Raw genomic sequence first — 24,764 nt, 5'->3', positions numbered from 1 at the left:
GATCCTCTGAGAGCAGGGTAGGAGTGGGGGGTGGGAGGACATTCAGGATTTGCTCGGGTTTTTACTTGTTATTTATTTTTTAATCCTCTTGAGGATTAGGGAGTTCGTCAGGGAAGTGAGTACGACTAGCCAGTAAAGCTGGAGATTTGGAGCATTATTCGAAGTCAGCTTAAGCACAGAGGCCGCTATTGTTGACCTGTTCATCAGAACAAAGTGGACAAGCACTGCCCACTGCAGGGCAGCAACATGAAGCAGGCATGCGGGTGGCATGGACAGGGAAGACAGGTACACCTTGCGCCCACACTGGAAAAAAAATCAGGAAACAGGACCCCTTTCTTCCCATCCGCTGCCTGGCACCAGGACTGAGGGGCTTAAAGAAGCTCAAGGAAGAATGATAATGCATGGAAAGGAAGTAAGGCTCCCATTTGATCCTGCCCAGGGCTAGTTACGTGCTCTGAGTCTCAATTTGCTTCTCTGGGTCATGTGAATGAGAACACGCTCTGTGTTGCTGTTCCAAGGACGCGAGAACAGAGCTATGCGAAGGTGGTGCTGGTGCTTAACACTCAGTTGCAGGTGGGTAGACTGTGGCTTTCCCCAAGGGCTAGACCCGGAGAGATGGTTAGGAGTAGACATTATCCCTAGGGTGACAAGATTTAGAAGATGGAAAAAGGCAGTGAGAGCAGACTGAAACCTCCCTTGAGGACTTCAGTGTCGGAGCTCAATGCTACGAGGGACAGTGCGAGCCAGAGTAGGGCCAGAATCATCCAGGACTGTCCTGGGACACAGTGACAGTGAGCTGTGGTCAGCAGGAGCCTGGTCATTGGGATGAGCAGAACTCACCATTTGCTAATATTCAAGACACAAACGAATCGGCAGATGTGATATTAAATATCCAGAATTAAAAGAATGTCCAATCCCGTTGAAATTAATTTGTTTGGGAAATTCCACAGGCAAGCAATTTAGGCTTTGTAGAAAGAAAGCCTGTGTGCTCTCAGCAGGCTAATTTTGCTCGAGAACGCACCAAGCGCAGGTGAAGGAGTAATTATTTTTTTACAAGAATAAATTTCTCTTTCCCTAAGACAAAAATAGTCTTGAATAAATCAGATGACTTGCGTAAGTTCCTAAAGGTCAGGCAATTCATTAAGCAGTGTTTCTTTGGCTGTGTGGTAAAAACCATTCAAAAAATCAAAAGGAGAAGTCAGTGTGCCACTAGGAAAAAGAAAACTATTGATAATTAGAAGCTTCAGTTGCTCTTTCTTTTTTTAAAAAACTGCTTTATTCAAGTATGCTTGATATATTATACACGGCACGTATTGACAGTGTGCAATATGAGTGACTCTGATGAATGTCTACACCAGCGCAACCATCCCCCTCAGTCAATCTTGCAGGTTATCCCATCAGCCCCAGAAGCTTGTGCTCCCACTCTCTCACCCCTTACCACCATATTCCCACAACCACGAATCTCTCAATCATGGTAGATTACTTTAGATTTTCTAGAGATTTAAATAAATATCAGCACACAGAAAGCATATACTATTTTTTTTTCCAATCTGGCTTTCTTTTCTCGGTAAAAGCTCATTGGGATGCATCCAACCTGTGTGTCTTAACAACTTGTTTTTGCTTTTGCTTCTAAATATCAAGTTGCATGGATGCATTTCCATGGTACATGTCCTTGATGCTTTCACCTGTTTAATATTAGAGTTGCTTATAATTCTTAATTATGCTAAACGAAAGTGTTTAGAAGAATTCATGTGTAAGTCTTGGTAGGGATGTAGGCTTCTATTTATTTCTCTTAGGCAAATAAAATATCCAGAGGTGGAATGGCTAGATGATATGTGTGTATTTAACTCTAAAAGAAGCTGCTGATAAATTTTTCAGGCAGCTGCACTGTTTTGCATTCTTCCAACAAGTGCATGAAATTCCAACTTCTCTGTACCCTCAGCAATGCTTCATGTGATAATGTGTGTCTTGCAAGCATTTTTTTCTTTTTATCACATTTGTTAAATTTATTGGTAAAGCTTCATTATACTTGCTCAGCCCCAATATTTGTGTCTTCTCTCTTTTTTTCTGTATTGTGATGATCAAAGGATTATCTCTTTTACTGCTGTTTTCAAAGAACAAGCTTTTATTTCATTGAATGTCTCTGTTTTTGGCGATTAATTTCCATTTTGATTGTTTTTACTCTATTCTCTTTGCATACTTCAAATTTAGTTTGTCTTCTATTTCAAGTTTCCTGAGTTTGAATCTGAGGGCTTTAACTTGGAACCCTCTCTTCATACCGAATGCCTGGATTTAGTGCTACAAATCCCCCCTATGAATATAGTGCATTAGTGGAACCCCACATAGTTGCATTCTCATTTTCATTCCATTTGAAATTATTTCTAATTTCAATTTTTAAAATGTTTGACCCATACATTAATTAGAAATGGATTATTTTGTTTCCAAATACGTGACCGTTTTCTAATAGTTATTAACTCTTAGTATAATTGTGTAGTATTCAGTAGTCCTGAATTACGGAGACTCTATTAATCCTTGTTTTAGGAGCCGGAATATTGGATGTCTTGGTAAATGTTCGTGTGCACTGGAGAACAGCGAATATTTCACTGCTGTCAGGTGCAGTGTTCTATAAAGCCGATCCAGGTCACCCTGGTTTATGGCGTTCAAACCCTTTGTGTTCTTGCTAATTTTATGCTTGATTTCTCTGTGAATTATTGGAGCAGCTTTTGAAACCTCTGAGCATAATGAAACTTCAGTGCCTCCCCGACACATCTGTCAGGTTTCTCCCTGTACTTTGAAGTACATTGCCAGGACCATTTTGACCCCTTTAGTATTATGAAATGACCTTTTATGTCCCTAGCAGTATTCTTTGCTGTCAAATTTGCTTTGTAATCTAGTAATTTAGTCACTCCAGCTTTCTTCCATCTAGTGTTAACTTATCAACCTTTAATTTTTAACTTCCTTGTCATTAGGAAATCTTACTGATGTACAGATATCATTGAATGTCTTCACACAATTCCAGAAGGCATAGCTACTGCACTCTTCACTAAATTTTGGGTTAGACTATGTGTCCTAAGCCATAAACCTGTATAAAATATCACTGCTCTGAATGTTATAGATAATTATGACATGGCAGTACTTGCGTATCTAAACCTACTTAAGCATATAAAAGATACAGTAGAAATACTGTATAGATTAAAAATGCTACTCTCATGAAGAGGGCTTAGTGTGAATGGAGGCTGCAAGAATGGAAGTGACTTTGGATGAGTCCATATGGAAATCAAACTAAGGACCCAGGACATGACAGTTCACCATCCGGATTTGAGGAATTCTGTACATATAGTCTACTATGCCTCCATAAACACGATTTTTCTTCCTTCGATGATAAATTAACCTTACCTGAGTGTCAGCTAGGGTGACCCTCTTCTGGTCTTTGGGATTCTCTGCATTTCCGTTCTCTCTGGTACTGGAATCTGCTATCTCTGGCTCTTCTACACTCACTGGATTCCCCGATCTGATAGATCAACCCTGTGGGTACCACTTCTTTTTTTTCACATTTTATTATTATTGCTATCATTTTACGATACAGTTCCATATTCCCCTATCCCCTCCCCAATTCCCTCCCCCCCCAGTTCCTTTATATCATTATTAACATATAGTTCTTCATACTCAGTCATATGTTCAGCATTGCGGGCATGGACAATGGCAGAGAGTCCAGAATCCTGTTGTCAAAATATAATATAAACAGTTTCACTGTAAGTCCATCTTTGTCTGGAAACAGAGATGCCGACCACACTGCATCCTCACATCTGGTTGTTAGTCTCCATTACATAACTACTGTACATTCCCTTAAATGAAAAGTCATGATACAAAATCAACAATAGAAAGAAAAATAGAAATTTACAATGCCATGAAGTTAAATGACATGTTACTAGATATGACAGTCTCCATTACACAACTACTATACATTCCCTTAAATGAAGAGCCACAAAACAAACTCAGCATCTGAGAGAAAAAAGAAATTAACAACACCAAGAAGTTGAACAATATGCTATTAAATGTATAATGTGTAGCTGAAGAAGTGAAAATCAAGAACCTTCTTGAAGAAAATGATGCCACTGTATGATCTACGAGTCATTGAATGATTTAATCAGAAGAGAGTGTTTGAAGAGATGAAACCAACAGAAAACAACAAAACCCGTGTGATATAGCTTCTGCTGATCTTTGTTGGGGTGTGTCTCCTCCCGACAATAAACAGATGGATTTTGTTTTTTAATCCAGTCTACTAATCTATGATGGTTGATTGAGCTTAAGCAATTTACATTTAGAGTTAAATATACATAGGTGGTACTTTGGTCCTGTCATTTTAGGAATGGGTTGTTCATTGATTTAGTCTTCTGTTGTCATTTTACTGGGATGTTCTTCCCGTTTGCCTTTGGTTTTGGTAGGTTGCCATTCCTCTTCTCTGTCAAGAGGACATCTTGAAATATCATTTGTAGAGCAGGTTTGGAAGAGGCAAATTCTTTTAGCTTTTCTTTACTCTGGAAGAATTTTATTTCATTTTCAAAGATGAAAGAAAGCTTTGCAGGGTATGTTATCCTAGGCCGACAATTTTTTTCTTTTAGAATCTGGAATATGTCACTCCATTCTCTTCTTGCCTGTAGAGTTTCCTGTGAGAGATCTCCTGTGAGCTTAATTGGCCTTCCTTTATATGCCAATTGATGTTTTTCACGTGCACATTTAAGGATCTTTTCCTTATGTTCAATTGAAGAGAGCTTGATAATCATATGTCTTGGTGAAGATCGCTTTTGACCAAGCCTGTTGGGAGTTCTGTGTCCCTCCTGGATCTTGTTTCCCAATTCTTTCTCCAGATTAGGGAAATTTTCCTTGATTATTTCCTTAAATACATTTGCAAACTCAGATTCTCTTTCTGCACCTTCCGGGACTCCCATAACTCTTATATTTGGCCTCTTAATAGTGTCTTTCAATTCTTGAATACTTTTTTTGGCCTGATCCAGCTCTGCTTCCAGCTTTTTGTTTGCTTCCCCCTGGTGACAGGAGATATCTGCCAATTCTGAGATTTTTTCTTCTGCTTGCTTCATTCTATTTTGGAGACTCTCCACTGTACTTGTAATTTGCTCTACTGTGTTCTTAATTTCTGACATACCAGCCTTGATTTCCTTTACTGCTTCCTTAAATTCTTTGAACTCTTGCATTAACTTCTCATTTTTGACCAGAATCTTTAAAATGAGTCTTATGGATTCTGTGTCCCCCATTTTCTCAATGTCTTCCTCAGTTAACTCTGAGGTTGGCATAGGGTTTTTCTCCTTTGCAGGGGAGTTTTCAGTAATATTCATTGTGCCTTTGTCTCTTCTTTTGCTCTTGATCATTGTACTTCTGGTTAGCAGAGTCTTCTTCTTGCGGCAGGTTTCTAAGCTGTGTCACCCACAGGTCTACAATGCGATTTTACTTATTGCAGTTGGTACACAACTTTTTGCTTGCCGCCACTTGTGCCACAACCTCCAGCGAGTTCCAGGTCTGGTTTCTTATGTCAGATATCCACCGTGGTCTCCACAGCCCAGCTCTTGGCTCACCACTCTCTACCTCCTGTGATACCGTGCTGAGGCTGCACTGTTGTCTCTGCAACCTTTCTCCCTCTTCTGGTTGGAGTGGGTTCCAGGATTAAAGAGACACCAGGTGTACTAACTAGTTAGGTTGTTGGTGGCTCTGATCTTGTCGGAACTTGTTGGATGCTAGGTCTAGGTGCCACACGGACCTGTTTTGACCGGTACAATGCCACAGTTGGTATTATTTTCCTGCGGGACCTCAGCGAGTTCTCGCGAGCTCAGCACATGCGCAGTTCACTGTTGTCCCCTGCAGTCTCAAAGCTTTTGCCACAGTGTGCAAAATGGCACCCGAAGTGCTACCACAACAGTTCTTGATCTACTGGCTGACAGATCCGAGGGTTACCCAGACCTGCCCTCGATGGAACCCATAGAATACCACGTAGTTGCAGTTCACCGAGTCAGAAATGAGCTCACTCCCCGCTTAGAGCATGCTCAGTCCTTTCCCTTGCCCTTTCCTCCTTAGGCAAAATGACGAACAATTCAGCTCTAGGGGGCTGACTGGGCTATGAAATCCTCACTGTTCTCGCACTGCCCGCCTGGGACCTGCTGCTCTGTCTCTGCTCCTGGTCAAATCAAATTTCATTAGGTATATTCTAATGTTTTAAAGATTTATTTAGTTGTTTATTTGCCTGAAAGGTAGAGCAATGTCTTCCATCCACTAGTTCCCTCCCATGGTTTCAGTGGCAGGGAATAGATCAGGCTGAAGCCAGGAGCCCTGAACTTCTTCTGTGTCACCCACACAGGTAGGACCAACCATTTGAGCCAGCATCCACTGACTTCTAGACACATTAACAGAAAAACTAGATTGAAAGTGGATCCATTGGAACTCAGACCAGAACTTCAGTAAGGGACACTCAAGTAAAGCATCTGTATTTTATTTTTTTATTTGTTTTGACTGGTATGTCTTTCTTTTCCTTCCATTGTTGCCTTTGTTTAAATAATTTGAGAGTCTTATCCTTCTGCCATTGGTTTGAAGTTGACCATGGGAGCTGTAACACAGTGGGTTAGGCTTGTTGACTGTGGTGACAGCATCTCATCTCAGAGTGACAGTTTAAGTCCTGGTTGCTTTGCTGCCAATCCAGATCCCTAACACTCCTGTGAAGTCAGCCCACGATGGTACAGTTGGTTGGGCTCCTGGCACACATGTGGGCATCCCAGATAGAGCTGGCTCAATCCCGGCTAGTATGGCTGTTGTGGAGTGAACCAATGGCTTTATGATAAACAAATATTGTGATGCTTATCATATCTTACTAATTTTATCTTGACATTGGCCAAAGTAAGCATTCATTGAAGTTTTAATTATACTGGATTTGGGGGGCATTTTAGTTGCTCTTTTTTTTCCAGTGTGTTAGGTCATTTGGCTTCTAGCTTTTCCAAAATGTAGTCTCATCATTGACTCGTGGCAAACATGGTGATTTTTAAGTTTCCATACGACTGTTCATATGCTTGTTTTTGTTTGTGTTTATTCTGTGATTATTGATTTCCTCTTATAACTGCTTATTTTTTTGTCTTTGAGTATGTGCCTTATATTATCATTGGAATTTTTATTTTTTATAATGTGTCCTGAGAGAGGTAGAAGAGAGACAAAGTGAAGAAATTGTTGTTTTGTTCAATATCTGTGCTCTACCAAGCTGGAATTACTATATCCTATTTGTGGGCTACCCTTTTGATGGGGTAGCTAAGTTGGGTACCCTAAGCTGGGTAACTGCTAGCACACAGTTAGGTCAGCAGCTGCCTCTAAGTGTGTTCTGTGAGCTAACTCCATGCAGAACTCTTTTTTAAGATTAATATATTTAAAAAGCAGAGTTAAAGAGGGATATTCACACATGAAAGTGCATGTGTGCGTGCGTGCGCGCGCACACACACACACACACACACACAGAAATAGAGAGAATTTTCTATTTGCTGGTCCATCCCTGAATAGCTGCAACAGCTTGGGGTGGGCTAGCCGAAGCCAGTGTCCTTTACATGGGATGTCCTTGAGCTATCCTGCACTGCTTTCTCAGGCACATGAGCACGGAGATGCCGCACAAGTGGAGAGCAGCTGGCGCTTGAAACACTGCCTGTGTGTGATGCCAGCATAGCTGGTGGAAGTTTAAGCCTCTGCACCACCACCACCACAATGCTGGCCCCACAGCTCCTTCTTCCAGGTCACTGTCTATGGGATGCAACTCCTCAGGACCCCATCCTAAAGGAGAACTGTGTGTCAGATCTCTCTTCTTGCAGAACCTATACCACAACCTAACCACTCAGTTATGTCCATGTCTCAGTCTTCTGAATCTGTCCCTGTGTTGTGTTACCAGTGAAGGGAAATTAGGTTGCTAATCAGCTGTCCTTGAGCTGTGGGAGATAATTCTGAATTATCCAGGCGGGCTCAGAGTCATTGCAAAGAACCTCATAAGTTAAAAGGGAGGTGAAAGTTTGTCGAAGTGACAGAGGTGACAGAGTATGAGAAAGGCTTGGTCCCGGATGCTGACTTTGAAGAGGGAAGGGCTGTGGGAGGCCTGCAGGTGTTAGAGAAAGCCAGGCAATGGATTTTCTCTTAGAGCCCCCCAAATGTGCCGGCGCCTCCAGAACTGCAAGATGATGTGTTCATTTCAGCTGCCATGTTCATTTGTGGCCAACTTACATATCAGCAGGAGGCACCAGGTCCTCAGCCCCAACATTTGTTTTACTCATTTCATTCAGTCTCCTAACTTCCCCTCTCAGAATCTGCAGACTCCCAGATGCGTAAGGAGCCCCTAAAACCAGTGCCAGTTGTCTCTTTTTTAAGATGTATTTATTTTATTGGAAAGTCACATTTACAGAAAGGAGAGACAGAGAGAAAGATCTTCCATGTGCCAATTCACTCCTCACATGGCCACAACGACCGGAGCCGAACTGATTCAAAGCCAGGAGCCAGGAGCTTCTTCCAGGTCTCCCACGCAGGTGAGGGGTCCCAAGGCTTTGGGTAGTCCCCGACTGCTTTCCTAGGTCAGAAGTAGGGAGTTGCAGTGGAAGTGGAGCAGTCAGGATAAGAACTGGCACCCAAATTGAATGGTGCATGCAGTGCGAACACTTTAACCACTAGACTACTGCACCAGGCTCCTCAGTTCTCTTGGTTTGTGTCTTTTGTAGATCCAGGCTGGATTTGTTTACCCTCATGTTAAATTGCTGATAACTTTAGACAGGTGTTCTTAATATTCTCTCCAGCATCTCTGTTTGCCTGTAGCTGAAGGTTTGGGCAAAACTGCCTGTGTCCTTCAACTGTATATCATTTTCTCCTGAATCTAATAATTGTGCTTTAGCATTTGGGTCTATAGTGCCATTTCTGTCTTGGATATATTGCCCAGTTCACTGCTAAAGCTTTCAAACAACCCTTCTGTATCTTCCCTCCATCCTGATTTGCTCAAAATACCAGTCTGGACTTTTCTCACCCAGTTACCGATGGGGCTGTGGTCCACAAAACCCTGTCCTCAGGGTCCAGTTTATCATAGTCTCCAGGTGCCAGTTCCCGAGCCATCTGGGAAGTGGACCTTCTCTCTAATGGGGCTGTCTGCTCCATGGCCTTTGAACAGTGACAGCCCTAACTTTCCTGACACCATCTCTCCCAGCTGTAGTGAACGCAGAGGTATGGTCCATGGCTGAGAAGCAGACAGGCTATTGAGATCGGCTCTGTATGTGGCTCGCAAGGGCTTTCCTGCAGTGGCTCCATGATGGCTTAAGTGCAGCTGCTTTCACAAGGGCCGTTTCAGAAGACAGCTCTCTCTGAGGCTTGGAGACAACACTTCTGTGGAAAAACTAGCATCCCTTTCTATCTGGATGCACAGCCACTCCTTAGACGCTCTCAGGCTTGTTTGATAAAACGCGGGCTCTGTTGACAGCCATGACCCGCTAAGGTAGCACAGAGTGCATGTCACCAGGAAGGAAAGATACTTTGATCCTTAACACTGACCCTGCAATCCACCGTTCTGAGCCCTGGGATTCTTCCACCATCTCAATGAAAGCTGGGAGGCATTTTCAGTATGGAACAGCAAGGAGGCCAGGGAGAGGAGAAGAGGCAAGAGAGAAGGCAGGGAGGGCGGCTGCTGCATTCGCAAGTCAGCCTGGAGGAGTGAGAATCTAATTTTCTATCTTTACTCGCTCTCCGCTGCTGTGCTTACAAAGGGGAAATTTGCAATTAGATAAAGTAGGTGGCAAACCAGGAGCTGTCAAAGGCATTGAACTTCCCAGAAGCCACCTGTGGTGTGCATGTGTGTGAAGTCGTCCTTGATGATGAACCACAGAGACCCAGATGCCCAACCTCATGCCCACCGTCCTTGCCAGCCTTGTTACCCTGGAGACAGTGACGACTTCACCAGAACTGTCACATGCTAGATTATGTGCAATCGAGTGCTTTGTCAAGGGCTGCTGTGTCAACATACTTCGGCACTTCTATATTTAGAACACCTTAAATAATGCAGTCCCAGCTATTGCTGTGGTAGGATAAATTGATATTTCCCTACAGAGTCTGTATTGGGGCATAAACTCCTGGTGTAACATTGAATCTGAAACTGATTGGAGAGATGATTATTTTGTTTTGAGTCCCCTTATGTGTTGGCTGTCTCCTGCCAACAGCAGAAGAACCCCTATAGCTTTCCTTCAGCTATTTATTTCTCCAATAAACACTGATTGGGGACATGCTACATGCAGGGGATACCTTGGTGACAAAAACGGACTATTTCCTTGCTATTTCAGGTTAATAACTCAAAAATGTTGCTTTGGCAATACAGTCTTTTCAAGGAATAAATAAATTAATTCTTATATTCATTCACTCCTTTATTATCGGGCCATCTGTTCCCCCATTTGAATTTCTGTAAAACAGAGTGGTGCAGTAAATACAAATTGCATTGAAAGTGCTAGTTTAAAGGGTTGGGGCAATTATTCCATTAATTTAGTTTAAAATGCTTTGCCTACATTAGTCCAAGTAGCGTTCACCCGCTGTCAGTAAGTAAGCAGTTGGATTAGAAGCTGTGAGGAAATAATTTTATATTCCTGCCCACTCAAATGTGCTTGTACATGTAAGAGGGCCTGTGTTTCCTGGAACAGCAGAGAAAACTTACCAGTCTTTTGCTCAGCAGTCCCTGCCTTACCCTGCACAGAGCTCCTTGATACAAAAGATCCTTCCAGAATAAGCACTCATCACCCCATAACTGTGTGGACACCCAACTCTGTTCTGTCAAAGCCACAGAGGGCCTATTCTCAGGAACCTGTGGATGGACAGCTGTGGGTGGACAAAGTCATGGCAGCCAGTCCCGGCCACGCAAGGGGCAAGCACTAGGTTTGACATCTAAATGAGCTATGCAAATTTGTGGCTGCGGCACCTGCCTGTCCTACCTGGGGGGCTATCAGATAAGGTGGTGTCCTGAGATGCCAGGGCAGGTGGCTGGATGCAGGAAGTGGGAGTGCAAGGGAAACTGCATGTAAATGCAAGAAGTTCTGACCCTCAATGGGTCACCCCAAGTGACAAGAGCAGGTGCTGGGGAGGTGGCAGCTGAGGGGCCAACGAGCTGAGACTCATAGATGCTACAGGGGAATGTAGGTTTCACCCTGTGTAACAGCAGCTATCACTAACTTTTATTATGACAGAATGCTTCTGTGATCAGACTGGCTTTTGTTGTTACCATTACCACTCAGTGACAGGATACAAATGACGAGAACAAAGGCAGGCTGGCAGTTAGAGAGACCTTGTGCTCTACCAGCCAAACTTCCCGAGGCTGGTGTTGGGAGGTGACATTGGGGCTGGACTTGGAACAAGAACCTCGTGTTGCAAAGGGCATTTTTAGAGCAGGGAACAAAGGAGGGTGTGGATTTTCTGTGTCTCCTCATGAGTATACGTGGTGGTCCTGCCTGGCTACAGGGCGCTTGGGCCTATGCATCCCTTCTGAAGACTCTACTATGCCTGTGTCGTCCAGAGACTGTGACAGATGGCCTACTCTGAAACTTTCAGCTGGCGAGTCAGGCTCCAGGATCCTGGCAGCATACCTGAAGATTCTGCAGGTGTACGCTTGTGCCTCCTGCTGACCCCAGCTGCTGAAGAGGCATAAAACAGCTTATTTCTCTCTTTTGATGCAATAACAGCAACAACAAAAATGACAGTATCTGCTCACTGTTTCCATCCTAATATGGAGGAAAATGACTTTTGCTTTTGCTGAATAATGATTGGTAGTTCATTTAAAGCAAATGTAGACTACAGAATTCCTTTCGTGTCTACGCACTTACTTTTTTTTTTTTTTAATATTCGCTACCTGCAGTAGGTTGGATCTACAGTTATGGAACCCATGGGGGGTGGAAGGTCAGCTTTGCAAGCTTGATACCTGAAACTTTCTTGCAGCTCAAGTCTTTGTCCTGAGCACTATTGACCATCTGGCTGGCCAGGCAGCTGCAGCACCTGCAGTTACTTGTTCTGTCTGAAGGAGGCGCTGAGGATAAGGAGGAAGAGCTGAGCATCCCTGAGGGAAGGGAGTGCCGCTTGCTCCCCTGCGGTGGCTACAGCTTCTAGCACAATAGTAAGTTCAAGGGTAGAGCTGAGGGCTGTCTGCTGTGTCCCTGCCCTAATGTAGGTCAGATCACTTCATTCAAAGAGGCTTCAGAGCGACTGCAAGGGAAACAACAGGAACTAAGCACGGTCCTGCTGATGGGGTAGCCACTTGCCCATGCGTGCTCTGTCATCAGCTGTGACACATGGCATGTGTGGTTAAGCTGCAGGTGGCAGCAACCTGAGCTGGAGGCCTGCCCAGGGTGCAGTGGGCAGGCAACACTCTGGGAGGTGGTGCAAACTCTGCAGTGCGAACCTGCCATCACAGGCACCACCTCTGCTTCTTGCAGAGTTGTGGAGTATACAGCCACAGCAGTTTCAGAAGATCCGCATCCAAATGTTCTCCCATCATGTGCCAAATGTCCCACATTCAGAGGAAATAGGACTACACACCAGGGCGCTTGACTTTCTGTCAGCTCTGGGTCAGTTCTGCTAGCTCAACTGATGGCCGCTGTGACATCTGACATGCTGTTTAGTGGTGCTAGATCAGAGGTCGTTTGGTAACCAGCCTCCTAGTAGGGTCATGAGACGACAGTGCCACCCACACAGAGCACACTCCTGGCACTGGAGCACACTCCCCAGAACTTGAGCCAGGCTGCTGCTGACAAGAATGAGGCTTCTCACACTTACAGAAAAAGGGCTATGTTCTGCTTAGAGATCGTTTCTTTATAATTACTTCTCAATGATTCTATTTTGAATTTTTTTCTCACTTCTGTGAAATGTACACAAAATCTACCACTTTGTCATTTTTAGTGTATGGTTCTGTGACACTGAGTCCATTAACCCTTTTGTGTAAATTTCAACACCATCCATCTCTAGAGCCTTTTCGTTTTCTCCACCTGTAAGAGAGTTCTTCAGAAGTTCACAGACAAATATCTATGCAAGGGATTTCCAAATACTTTTGCAGCAAAATACATTTTAATTGCATTGTTCTATGAACTTTGTAAAAGCCTTTAAAATAACAAACTTACTTGTTTACTTTTATTAACATAAATAATAGAGCAAGATAGATAGAGATCATTTTCTGGTTTACTCAGTGCCTACAACAGTTTAGGCTGGACCAGGCTGGAGCCAGGAGTCTGGCACATTATCTGAGTCTCCTTATGTCAGTGACAGAGTCCAAGCACTCGAGCCAAGAAGCTGAATGGCAAGTGGAGTAACTGGGACCCAAATTGATACTCTAATAGTGGATGTGAGCATCTCAAACAGGAATTTAACATGCTATGGCACAACTTGCACTTCTCTAGGAGAGCACTCCCTTGGGTATCCGTTTCTGAAATCCATGATGTTGAAGTGCCCAGCAGAAAGGGCTGTGTGGAGGCCCCCTAACTGTGTCCAGACTCCAGAGGGCAGTGTCGCCCCAGTCTGTCTACAGATAGCTATGACATGACCTGGCCTCTGGTTTGGGCTAAGGCAGATGGATGGATGGCTGTTGGAACAAGGATGAATATAGATTTCTTAAATAGCAAGTGTTACTGTATTGGCTGCTGTTAGAAATAGTCAACACAAATAGAAATTTCTTCATCCAAAAGGTGTACTTCTTTTTGTGAAACACTGCTATTTTTTTTTTAATAAAGAAAAAGTCAAAGATGGGCTCTGTGTTCATTTTCTGGGGCTGCCAAAGAATCACAGACTAGACAGCTTAAACCAAAGTTTGTTGTCACAGCACTGCACGCTAAACTCCGAGATGCAGGTGTTGGCAAGGAAATTTTCTCTGTGGATTGTAGACAGTTGCCCTTCCTTTGTGCGCTCACGTGGACTTCTGTGTGCCTTAATCGCCTGTTTCTGTACAAACCCCAGTGGCATTGGAAGGGGGCCAATCCTCATGCCCTCCTTTTAACCCAATTACTTCTTGGAAGGTCCTGTCGCCTAACAACGTGACTTCTAAGGTTCTGGGCAGGAGGAGTTCTTAAAAATGCTAAAGAGAGAAGGGTCCAGTTCAATCCATAACCATCTCCGAAGGTCATTCTTGTAGGAAAACTCCACAAACTCCACAAATTCCAGATGAGGCAGACGGAGCCAGGCGGAGCCAGACACGTCTGATGCGCCAAGCATGCGCATTTTGCAAGGCACATGGTTATTAGTGGAACCAAGTTAGCTACAGCTCTGCTACTCCCAAGACGGAATGTCCTCCTGCTTCTGAGCCTCCATGTATGTTCCATTTTTCTTAGAGAAAGAATAATAAACAGAGAATATTTTAAGTTCTGCCTCTTTGCCTGCCAAGAACAACCTTGGTGTTCTCTGCAACTCACTCCCTTCATGGCCATCTTGTGTGCTGTATCCGCAAACGTTTGCCCTGACAAAGTGGGCCAGAGGCCTCCCAGTTAATCCATACAGCTTGAGATAAACACTGGCCTCTTGGAAACACGGCCTCACTCTGAGAGGCTGTGTTGGGTCAAGCAGAAAGGGGATGATAGTTAAGGAAACCTCAAGAAGCTTTTAAAATAACATTTGGGGTTGTCATTGTGGTGCAGTGAGTTAAACCTCTGTCTGTTCATGCTGACATCCCATATGGCTGCTGGTTAGAGTTCCAGAGGTTGCACTTTTGATCCACTTCCTTGCTAATGTGTTAGGAACGCATCAGAAGTTGGCCCTGGCACCCTTGTGGGAGATCAGCTAAAGCTGCTGGCTCCTGGCTCCTTACTTCCAGCTGGTCCAGCCCAGCTGCTGTGGCTGTTTGCTAGGGATGAGCCAGCAGGTGGACGATTTCACTCTGTGTCACTCTTTCCCTGTTAGAATTTTGTCTTTCAAATAAATAGGTAATCTTAAAAAAAAAACTTAAATAAAATAGCATTTGAATTGGTATTGAACTTAGCTACTATTTATTAGCCAATGAGTCCTCCTTTTAAGGTTCATAAAACATTGGTAAGCAGTGAGAACTGAGTCTTCGATGGTTGGACTCTGCGCAAGTAAGTGCATTGTTGTGGCTGAGTAGTGATTTCCTGGAGTGATGTCAGCACTGTTTATACCATTCTATCATTTTTAACGACCTGAATATTTTTTCCTGATAATGTACTTAGGTGAGCAAATCCCATTAAATTTTTCATTATGTTTGACACTTGATAAAAGGAAACACAATGGCAACCATGACCAGAGCTGTTAAAGAAAAAAAAGGAAATCCATTTATTGTACTTAGTTGCTCAAATTTAATATTTATTCCCAACCTTTCCCTGCTGTTCTACTCTCATCTTTCCCTTTCCCTGCTTAGGATTTCTTGTCTGAGCCAGGCACACTGCTATCTACCAATGGCAAAATTCAATATTTAAGACTTCCTTTGTTGTGAGCAGTCTTTTAGTTAGTTAGATTACTTAAGAGTTGCAGAAAGAGAAAACCCCCATCTTCTGGTTCTCTCCCCCGAATGCCTGTTACAGCCAGGGTTAGGCAAAGGCCAAAGCCAGAAGCCAAGATTTCAAGCCAGGTTCCTCACCCGCTTGGCAGAGTCATCCCTGCTGCCTCCCACGGTCAACATGAGCAGGGACAGTGGGGTCAAAAGCCAGGGCCAGGAGTCAAGCCCAGGCTTTCCTGAGATGGGACACAAGTGTCTTAACCTCTACGCTAAACACCCACTCATGTTAACTTTTTTCCAAATGAGGAGAATAATAAATTGTTGCCTTACGCGTTGGCTATTTAAAGCTTTCTCTTCAAAGACACATTAAGCATTTTCTGCATTCATTGGGTAAGTTTCTTCCTTTTTTTTTTTTGGAAGGACTTGACTGCTCTGTGTCCATGTTGAAAATCAGAAGGTGCTGATCTGTCTCAGAAATTCATTCATCCCTTTCTCTCCATGGTGGCTTTCTGTGCCATTATCTGCTATGCTCGTATTTTGCACTGAACCCCAGCCCAGCCATTCCTGCTCATTCACTCCCCAGTACTAGACCATTAATTGTTATTCACCAGGAAATGATTAGTTATTCTTCATTATGAAAAGGAGAAAGCCAGGGATGCAGTGCCATGTGCAAACTGGCGTTCTGCAAGAGCTTGTGGGCAGAATTCTCCCCTTAAATTTCCCTGTCATGGATTTGAGACAGAAAAACAAGTGCCTTTTAGCATGGAACAGCTTGCTCCCAGATTTCTTTCTAATGTGTCTGTGCTGTTATTTTAGGTCTCTGAATTCAATCCTCTGACGTTCACCAGCGTAATCGAGTGTGAGAAGCCAAACAATAACCTGTCTAGGTTTCATGGTTGCATGTGAGTATCACATATCTTCCCATGCTTGTCTTTCTTCTTGATCAAGTACACACACACACACACACACACACACATACACACGCACGCACGCACACACACGCACACACACGCACACACACAGACAGTGTCACAAATGTGCACGTAATTTTCTTTGCTACCTGCTGTGGTCTTTTGCAAATATTTCTCATCACCTAAGCCTTCTTGCCTGCTTATGGAACTACTCTTCAAGATTCTTTCAGAGCTAGAAATGTACCAAGACTTTCAGTATTGGCTTCTCCATCCTCCAGTGTGGGCCCTAGGAAGGTGAGAGGAGTTAAAGAAAAGTGTGGCTGATGATGCTTGGCGCCACTATGTGGAAGCAGTAGCCAGGCAGGAGGATTCTGGGTGGAACTTTGTTCATGTCTCATTCACTCAATCTTTGAGCAGGTTCAGGAGGGATCTTCAGATAGTTCATGGAAAATACATATGATGAACAAATAATGCATGGATTTCAAAATTGCACCAGAAAAAAAAAATCTTGCCTGTTTCATCTTTTTATAAACATTGTGAAGGACCCTTGTATGGGCTAGGCACCTGTCCTGAGACCAGTTGAAGCTTTGGATATAGCATGGTAAACTTAAACAGATGAAATTCCTTACTTTATTTCTAGCTAAGAGTAAAGATGAGCAGTTAAAAAAAAAAGGAATGTATCTATCTATGATGTTTCTAATCCATGTTGCAGACCAGAAAAATGAAAAGGTGAATCAGTGGTACAGGATAAGCCATTTGATGTTTATTGAAACTTGGTCAAGGGTACATGAAGTAAATGTGCTATCTTCCCTGCTTTTGTTTCTATTTGGGAATTTCTGTATCGAAAACAATGACAAAAATAATGGTAATGTGAGTGTAGTTAGTTGGTATGGAGAGAGCAGGAGGGGTAGGATACAGTTGGTGAATTGCAGGTTGGCACTGTCAGATACCGTCTCATGAAGGGCAAAGCGAGTGACCAGGACCTGAAAGACACTGAACTGTCTCCTGTGTGCAGCCCTGCTCTCTGTGCATCAGCAGCTCCCACGGGCTTAGCTCTCTCAACCAGAAAATGTAAGGCCTCTTCCCTGCTGCTTTGCTGCTCCATAGTGCCAGCTCACTGTTGAGGCCCAGTGCAGATGGATCCATAGGAAAGAGGTGGAAAGGAGTGGAGGTTCTGAAAATATCCTGTGTTTCTAAGAGCTCCCAGTATGGGCTTGAATCTTCTGGTTAACTGGTGTCTTGAGCATTGATCCCTGTGCCCTGCACACAGTAGGCATGCAGTATTGCTGGGGGCAGGGGAGTGAGCCAATGAATGCAAACTGTTCACAGTGAAAGGTAAATTTTTTTCCATAGCCTTGTGCTCGACAAATCCTATATGACTATCCCTGGCCCAGACACTGGTGACCATCAGAAAAAAAATGGTTGAGAGAGGAGAATGAAGATGAGAGTGGAGCAGAAAGCACTTCACACAGACAAAAGGTCCCCTTGGCTCCTCCTGTGATTCTGTCTTGTGCAACAAGAACTGCGGACACCTCATTAGGAGCCCTTGTTTGTTGGCTTCTCTCTGAGAAGCTCAGGTCTTGGTTGACAATGGGCACAATGGTGCCCACTCCACAGAGCCGTCTTCCACAAGGCCTGGGGCTGGTGCGCCTGTGCTGAGGACACAGAGCTCTTAACAAAGGGCATATTCAGCCTGTGTTCACTTTCTAGGAAGGAACGTATGATTAGTTCCCTGTGCTCTCTTGCTCCGCCAGCATTCTTCCCAGTCTCTCCATTGGAAGGACCCAACCCAAAGCCAAGGTCCCTGGCTGCTGTCAGTACTTTCCAGGCTCAGAGCAGAGACAGGAACTGGAGTGCAAAAAGCAATAAGATAGGAGAACTGCCTGGAGGATATTGGCTGCTTAGTACAGAGAATCTCCTTAAAGGCTATGGAACTTGGAAGGCTGTAAGTTGCATACAGAGGCCAGTATCTGGCAGACGGAATGTGCTGGATGGTGACTGGCACAAAAAAACCTGCACAGGAAGGGCTGAGAATGGGGCTGCAGGGCTTACTGGGCCCTGTATGCTAGTGAGAGGAAGTAAGCAGCTCACAGAGAATGCTCTCAGGAGAGCAACACACTCACAGTTTATACAAAACTGCTCTGGGGACCCTGTGAGAAACAAGGCTGGGGAGATGGAGGCCTGAAAGGGTGTTTCATCCTCTGACAGAGGAATAGAGATGCTCATGTTAGGGCAATATTGCACAGAAATAGTGCTAAGAAAGCTGTGGGTTAATCAGATATCCAGTGGGGTAACTCTGAGGACTCATGCAGGAGTGAATGTCGAAATGATGGAGAAGGAGTCAGTCAAGAAAACCCAAGTTGTGGTCCAGGTGACCAGACTGACCGGAGCCAATGGCCTGGGTGAAGCAGAGAGGAGGCCTTAGGTCTGCGGGTGTTCTGTGGCCAAGGGAGGGAGTTGTCTTGAAGATAACTCTTCAACTGCCTGCTCTTTTGCACTGTATTCTGTGGCTTTGGGGTTGAACATCCCAAGCTCACAACCTTGCACTCCTGTGTTTCAGCAGGTGGATTTGTACACCTGTTGCAGGCTCTTGCCAATGCTCTGGTGATTACTAGTGTTCACCTGCCTTCACATGCAGGCTTTCTGATGAGGGAAACCCATTCATCGCCAAGTTTAAGTGAAGCCCAGCAGGTGTAACATCAGAGAAAGCAAGGTAGGCAGGACATCCATGAGCTGAAGTTTGCCATTTCCCAAGAAACCTTCTTGTGCCGTATTTTTGTGAATGGTAGATGCTGTCATCAGTATTCTATCATCAGGTTTTGCTTTTGGACAATTTAAGTTTAGAAGAGACTGGCTTGATGAGCCTAAAGGCCTGGGGACTTGAGCTCAGTGATTTTTTCTGGTTGGCTTAGGTGTAATGTTTCAGAATGTGCCCAATCTCCTGGGATTCTGCAGGCTGGGCTACTTTAACAACTTATTTCCCAATGGTCTAGGTGCCTGGGAATCCAAAAACAAGATGCCTTCACAGTTGGTCTCCACTGATACCTCTCTCTTTGACTTGTAGTGAATGACCCTCCCTTTTTATGAGTCTGTGTCTTCTCTCTTCTTACCAGGAAACCTGTCTTTTTAGGTTAGGAACCACTCTATGACCTCATTTTAACTTCATTACACCTTCAAAGACTCAACACATTCATATGCTGAGGTCCTGGCAGGTAGGATCTCAACAAACCTGTTCTGGAGAATGCAATTGGGCTCAAAGCAAAGGAGTAGCTTTGAGTGCAATTTGATGGGTTTATGCCTCCATGGAGTCAACTCCATGCTTGTTTGGCACTGAGCCTGTTCCACCCTTGGCCAGGACTCTCTCAGAAATCCAGGGTAGTTTTTGAGCTGCTGGCTCTGCACTGTGCTGGGTGATGCCATTCTCCAGCCTTCCAGTCTCTTCTGAGGATTCTTCATGCCAGAGTGTGCTGCTGTCTGGTGGCATCTGCTGTCTGTCCTAAAGCATGGTCCAGGCCAGTGTCCCTTGCTAGGAGTGCCTTTCTATCTGGTTGAATCCAGTTAGCTTAGCACATTTATCCCCTTTAATCCCCAGGAGACTGATTCAGGATCTCCCAAGGATACCAAACTCTTCAAATTCAATTCTTTATATATCATAGTATTTTTCATATAACATATGCACACCCTCTCACATACTTCATCTCTGTATGATATATAGTCCCTTATACAAAAAAAAGTGCTATATAAATCATCACATGTTTTTTCAGAGAATAATAAACAGAAAAGTGTCTGTGTTCAATACTGTTGCAGTTTTTTGCCAAATGTGTTCAACTGCAGTTGGTTGAAAGTGCAGATGCTGAACCCTCAGATCGAGAAGATCAGTTATACTTGCTTTAAAAAGTAGTGGAATCAAGGAAGGCAAGAAAATATTGCTCTTAATTCTGTCAACTTGTTCTTAGAAAGTATATGAGAGAACTTTGTGATGGCCCGCCGGTTCTTTATTGCTGTCTCAGGGAAATGGCTTCTGTGGCCAAATGTTCTCACACAATTGCCCATAAGCTTAAGATGTTCTCTGGTTCTCTCACTCAGGTGGTATGGAGAAAGGTTTCATAGTTAATGATATTTAACTAGTTTTCATCTCTCAAAGCTTTAGTTGGCTGTGAGGTTTCAGTTGTGACTCTGTGTTATGAACACCAAAGTGAGCCATTGGCATGTCCCTTAGCATTTGCTCTGCAGATAAAATGAATGTTGGTAAACAGCACACTTGCAAAAACAGAAATAAACAAACAAAAATCCTCCAGCCTGTGTGTTGGCTTTGCCCTCCTGGCTCAGTGACTCTTCTTCACTCAGAGAATGTATTATTGTCCTGGAGAGTGGGCATCATACTAGGACTTGACAGGGAGGAAACCCTGACCATGGTCCCTACTGAGCTTCCATGGAACAAAGAAAAGGTGTTTGGATTGTACATGTGCATGGAAGCCTAACCATGAGAATGCAAAATGATGGCTTCTTTAAAGACCTCACATTTTGGAATCACTGCCTGAAAGAGCATAGGCCAAGTCCCTGCTGTGTTTCAGATCTTCAAGGCCTCTCCTGAAAGTCATGGTCCAAACCCTGACCAACCTGGAGCCATTACTGGGCCAGGAGGGCAAGTCTGAAAGCTGCAGCTTAAACTTGGGACTTTCCTTTTATCTATATAGCAATCAAGCAGATGCATAAAAATTGTTTCATGAATTTTTCTGTTTCCAATCCTATGCATTAGTGTTTCTAATTAGTTTTATAACTTATATTCAGAAAAGAAAAAGAGAAGTAAAACATGTTGCTGAAGCCAATCTCATCCTCCCTTCTGGAGTGATATTTGTGTATTTTGTCAATGTGAGGGCTGATGAGGAGTACCATCTCCTGTGCTGAATAAAGGACACATAGCAAGACCCTCCTTGGCCTCTTCCCAGTAATGACACTCAGATGAAAGGGTGGCTTGTCTCAACCTTGGTCAGTCTCTCAAGTGAAAATAAACCCCGTGTAAAGTAATCAGACAAGCAGAAGGCTCGGAAACAACTTCTGGACGGCCAGTTTCCACTGAACAGTAGCTTCCTCTCACTAGTGCAGAGACTCATTGGACAAGCCATCCATACCCAGGGCTCCCTGCTTCTCTTGCTTTTCCAGCTCCCAGCTTCCATGCGCTTCTAGCCTGTCAGATCCTCCCTTCCTTCTCCAATGCAGTTTCTTGAAACCTGAGGCATACCTGTGCAGCCACAACCTAACACATGCCCCTGTTTCCTGACAGCATCCACGACAATGGGAAGAAGGCTGCATTGTATAAAGAGAACCTGCTACTGCGTGGGTGCACCATCAGAAACACGGAGGCAGTTGTGGGCATTGTCATCTATGCAGGTAGTGAAGGGCACTTTACGTTGCGTCCTGTGATGGTATGTTGGCTTGTCATGTGGCATTCCATGGTCATTTCTCCACCTTCATTATTCCTCTAATTATACAAGTTGCATGAGTACTGTAGAAACTCATTGAAGAAACTTTGCAAAATGAGAAAAATACAAAGGAGTAAAAGCAAAAATTCTTTCAAGAAGGCCTCAAGGAGGAATCCTGACATTTTTTTTGCCAATTTCTTTCTCCATGGTTGTTACATGTGTCAGATTGATCTCCTACTCTGATGTTTCAACTGTGCTTGTCACATCAGTGTTATTAGATGGTGTCATAGTAAATGATTCACCATGTCCCTTTATGCTTCCTCCCCCTGACTCTCGTAGGTCATGAAACCAAGGCTCTGCTGAACAACAGTGGGCCCCGCTACAAGCGCAGCCAGCTTGAGAGGCAAATGAATGGCGATGTGCTCTGGTGTGTCGTCCTCCTCATTTGCATGTCTCTATTTTCAGCGGTCGGTAAGTCTCCCACATGGATAAGAGGTGACTGGGTTCCGGGAATAGCCTGCAAGAGCGCCCTATGTAATGCCCTACCCACTCAGAACTAGCCTTCTTAAATTCAAACACACGTTTCTCATTTGACTTGAACTCAAAGGTTGTTTGTATCAGTAGGACTATGGGGGGAGGTCTACATGACCAGGCTTGGCAAAGCAATATTATTTGTTTAATGGACCACTGCTTGGCTGTAAGAATGGTTTGTTTCATCATAGGAGTAGTAGTGATTCTAACAGAAGAGATATCAGTAACCAGGGATGAACTAAAACCAGTGGCAAGGAACACTGCTAGTTAGAGTTATGTGAAAAGAGAAATTTTGCTTGCAATGCAAAGAAGGCACTAGCAGGTCACTGTTTTGGTAAGCTGCAGAGAAGAGTGTCATAAAATACCTTAACCTGTCCTTGGTCTGTAGCCATCACGTACTGGGTGGGTGTAACACGGCCTCTGTGGTAACAGATAGAGATGTGCAAGGCATTAAAAAAAGACTACTATTATCAGATAACTATATCAACATTGACTTCAGAGTCAATAACGTGAATTTTTTGGAAAACAAAAAAGATTATTTAAAGTAGAGTTACAAAAAAGAGATAAAAGCTATTTCATTAACCAATTCACGTCCCAAATGGTCACAGTGGCTGGCCTGGCCAGGATCGTGGAGCTCCATCTTGATTTCTTATATGTGCTGGAGGGGGCCAACTACTATGCCCATCTTCCACTGCTTTCTCAGACACATTAGCAGGGAAGTGGGTTGAAAGTGGAACAACCGGGATTTGAACTGGTGTTCATGTGGTATGCCAGGATCACAGGCAGAGGCTTAACTCACTGCACTATGGTGTCAACATTTCAGCTACTCAATATTGATGGTTTTCTTGGGGGCCCACTATTTTCTAACTAGGAATCACATAAAACTGAGGTTGTATGAGACACACATTGGAAATTTGCTTTTTGGGTATTTCACACTGTCAGCTGCCTACACACGTGTCGTTCCTAAGCATTTGCTCATCGGTGCCTCTCAGCACCAACAATGGGGACCACTTCAAGTAAGGAAAGGTCTAAGTGCCTGTTTCTCCAGCAGTCTGATTATGGGTGCCAAGAACACTGCTTTTGTTTTCTTACATGTCTGGACAGGATAATAAACTCTGTGTGTGTGTGTGTGTGTGTGTGTGTGTGTGTGTGTGTGTGTGTGTGAAGCAGCAGTCTTAGAACTTTGCTTTAATGGACACTAACAGTGTTTTTTTTTTGTTTTCTATTGGATGAACGTTACAACAGGCCATGGTTTGTGGATGCAGCGGTTTCAGGAGAAGAAAGCCTTGTTTGATGTCCCTCAGTCTGATGGCAGTGCCTTGTCCCCAGTCATAGCTGCAATTTACTCATTCTTCACAATGATAATAGTTCTACAGGTAACGTTATTAAGAATTGAAGCATAATCAGTTTGTTTTTTGTGGAAAGGATGGAAAGTTATCATTCACTGCTGTGAATTTCCTGTGAATTCTTTATGTTAGAGGAACATAAGTGTATCTGCCTGAAATACTGCTATGTATTTTAATACATGATTTATCTATGGGCCTCTTCCTGGGGTGATGTTTCGTTTAGAATTGTTTTTTGTTGTTCTTAAGATTCTTGTGGTTTGAAGGCTTGGTTTAGATAACCATTTCCATTTCCTTGATTTTTCGTTCAGTTAAATTTTTTTAATTAATTATTTTTATGAGAGAGCTCTTCTCTGCTCTTCTGTTCTCCAGGCTCCCAAAGCTGGGAGCCCAAAACTCAAATGGTAGCAGAAACCCAAGTATTGGAGTCATTGCCACTGCCTCCTAGGAGCCATACTGGCAGAAAGCTAGAATTAGGATTGGAGCCAAGATTCAGGTTCGAGTGTTCTGATCTGTGTCATGGAAATCTCAACCACTAGGCTAAATTCGCTCCTTAGTTACTGTCTTAGAAAAATAAGTTTTATTTTGGAATAATTTTAAGATTCATAGAAAAGCTGCCCCTGGTCCCTGTCCTATGGACCACGTACTATGAAACCTGAGGAAAGTTAGGAAGTCAGGATAGTTGCAGCACTCTGTTGTGGACCAATTTCCAGATGCCTTCACTGAGACCCCATCCATCTTCTCATTAACTGAATTTGCTGTTCCAAGGTATCACTTTGCATTGCTCAGCAGTATCTATTGTGATGGTTACAATTACTTAGGCTATTCATTCTGAATACCTCTCCAGTAACTCCCCAGTTCTTGGGAATCTATGCCCACAGGTAGGGTTAAAGAGTGGGGAAGTTTCAGAGCTCCAGAAGACAGGAAATGGACACAGGAATACCACAACTGTCTTGGGAATAAGAAGGTACCAGAGGATTCTTGCTCAGCTTTTGCCTAGGAGGGAAGCTCAGCTGGGTCATATGTGCTTTACACAAAGAGAAAGAGCTTAATTCACATTCCAAATGGATCTGTCTTTATTAACGCAAAT

General features: G+C 43.7%; 1 protein-coding gene across 1 annotated transcript in view; it reads left to right on the top strand.

Moving 5' to 3' along the window:
* The window catches only part of ATP10A (ATPase phospholipid transporting 10A (putative)), a 142,458-nt gene that overhangs the window by 82,301 nt on the left and 35,393 nt on the right, over window positions 1-24,764 (top strand). Inside the window, exons 3-6 of the mRNA XM_040969940.1 lie at window positions 16,283-16,368; window positions 21,662-21,768; window positions 22,140-22,271; window positions 23,577-23,707. Coding sequence (XP_040825874.1) covers window positions 16,283-16,368; window positions 21,662-21,768; window positions 22,140-22,271; window positions 23,577-23,707 — 456 coding nt within the window. The remainder of the gene's footprint in view (window positions 1-16,282; window positions 16,369-21,661; window positions 21,769-22,139; window positions 22,272-23,576; window positions 23,708-24,764) is intronic.

The sequence above is a fragment of the Ochotona curzoniae genome, unplaced genomic scaffold (assembly GCF_017591425.1).
Source record: "Ochotona curzoniae isolate NIBS_2020 unplaced genomic scaffold, NIBS_Ocur_1.0 scaffold_4701, whole genome shotgun sequence".
NCBI classification, from domain to species: domain Eukaryota; kingdom Metazoa; phylum Chordata; class Mammalia; order Lagomorpha; family Ochotonidae; genus Ochotona; species Ochotona curzoniae.
The sequence above is the reverse complement of the archived record's forward strand: the minus strand, read 5'-3'. Positions and strand labels throughout refer to the sequence as shown.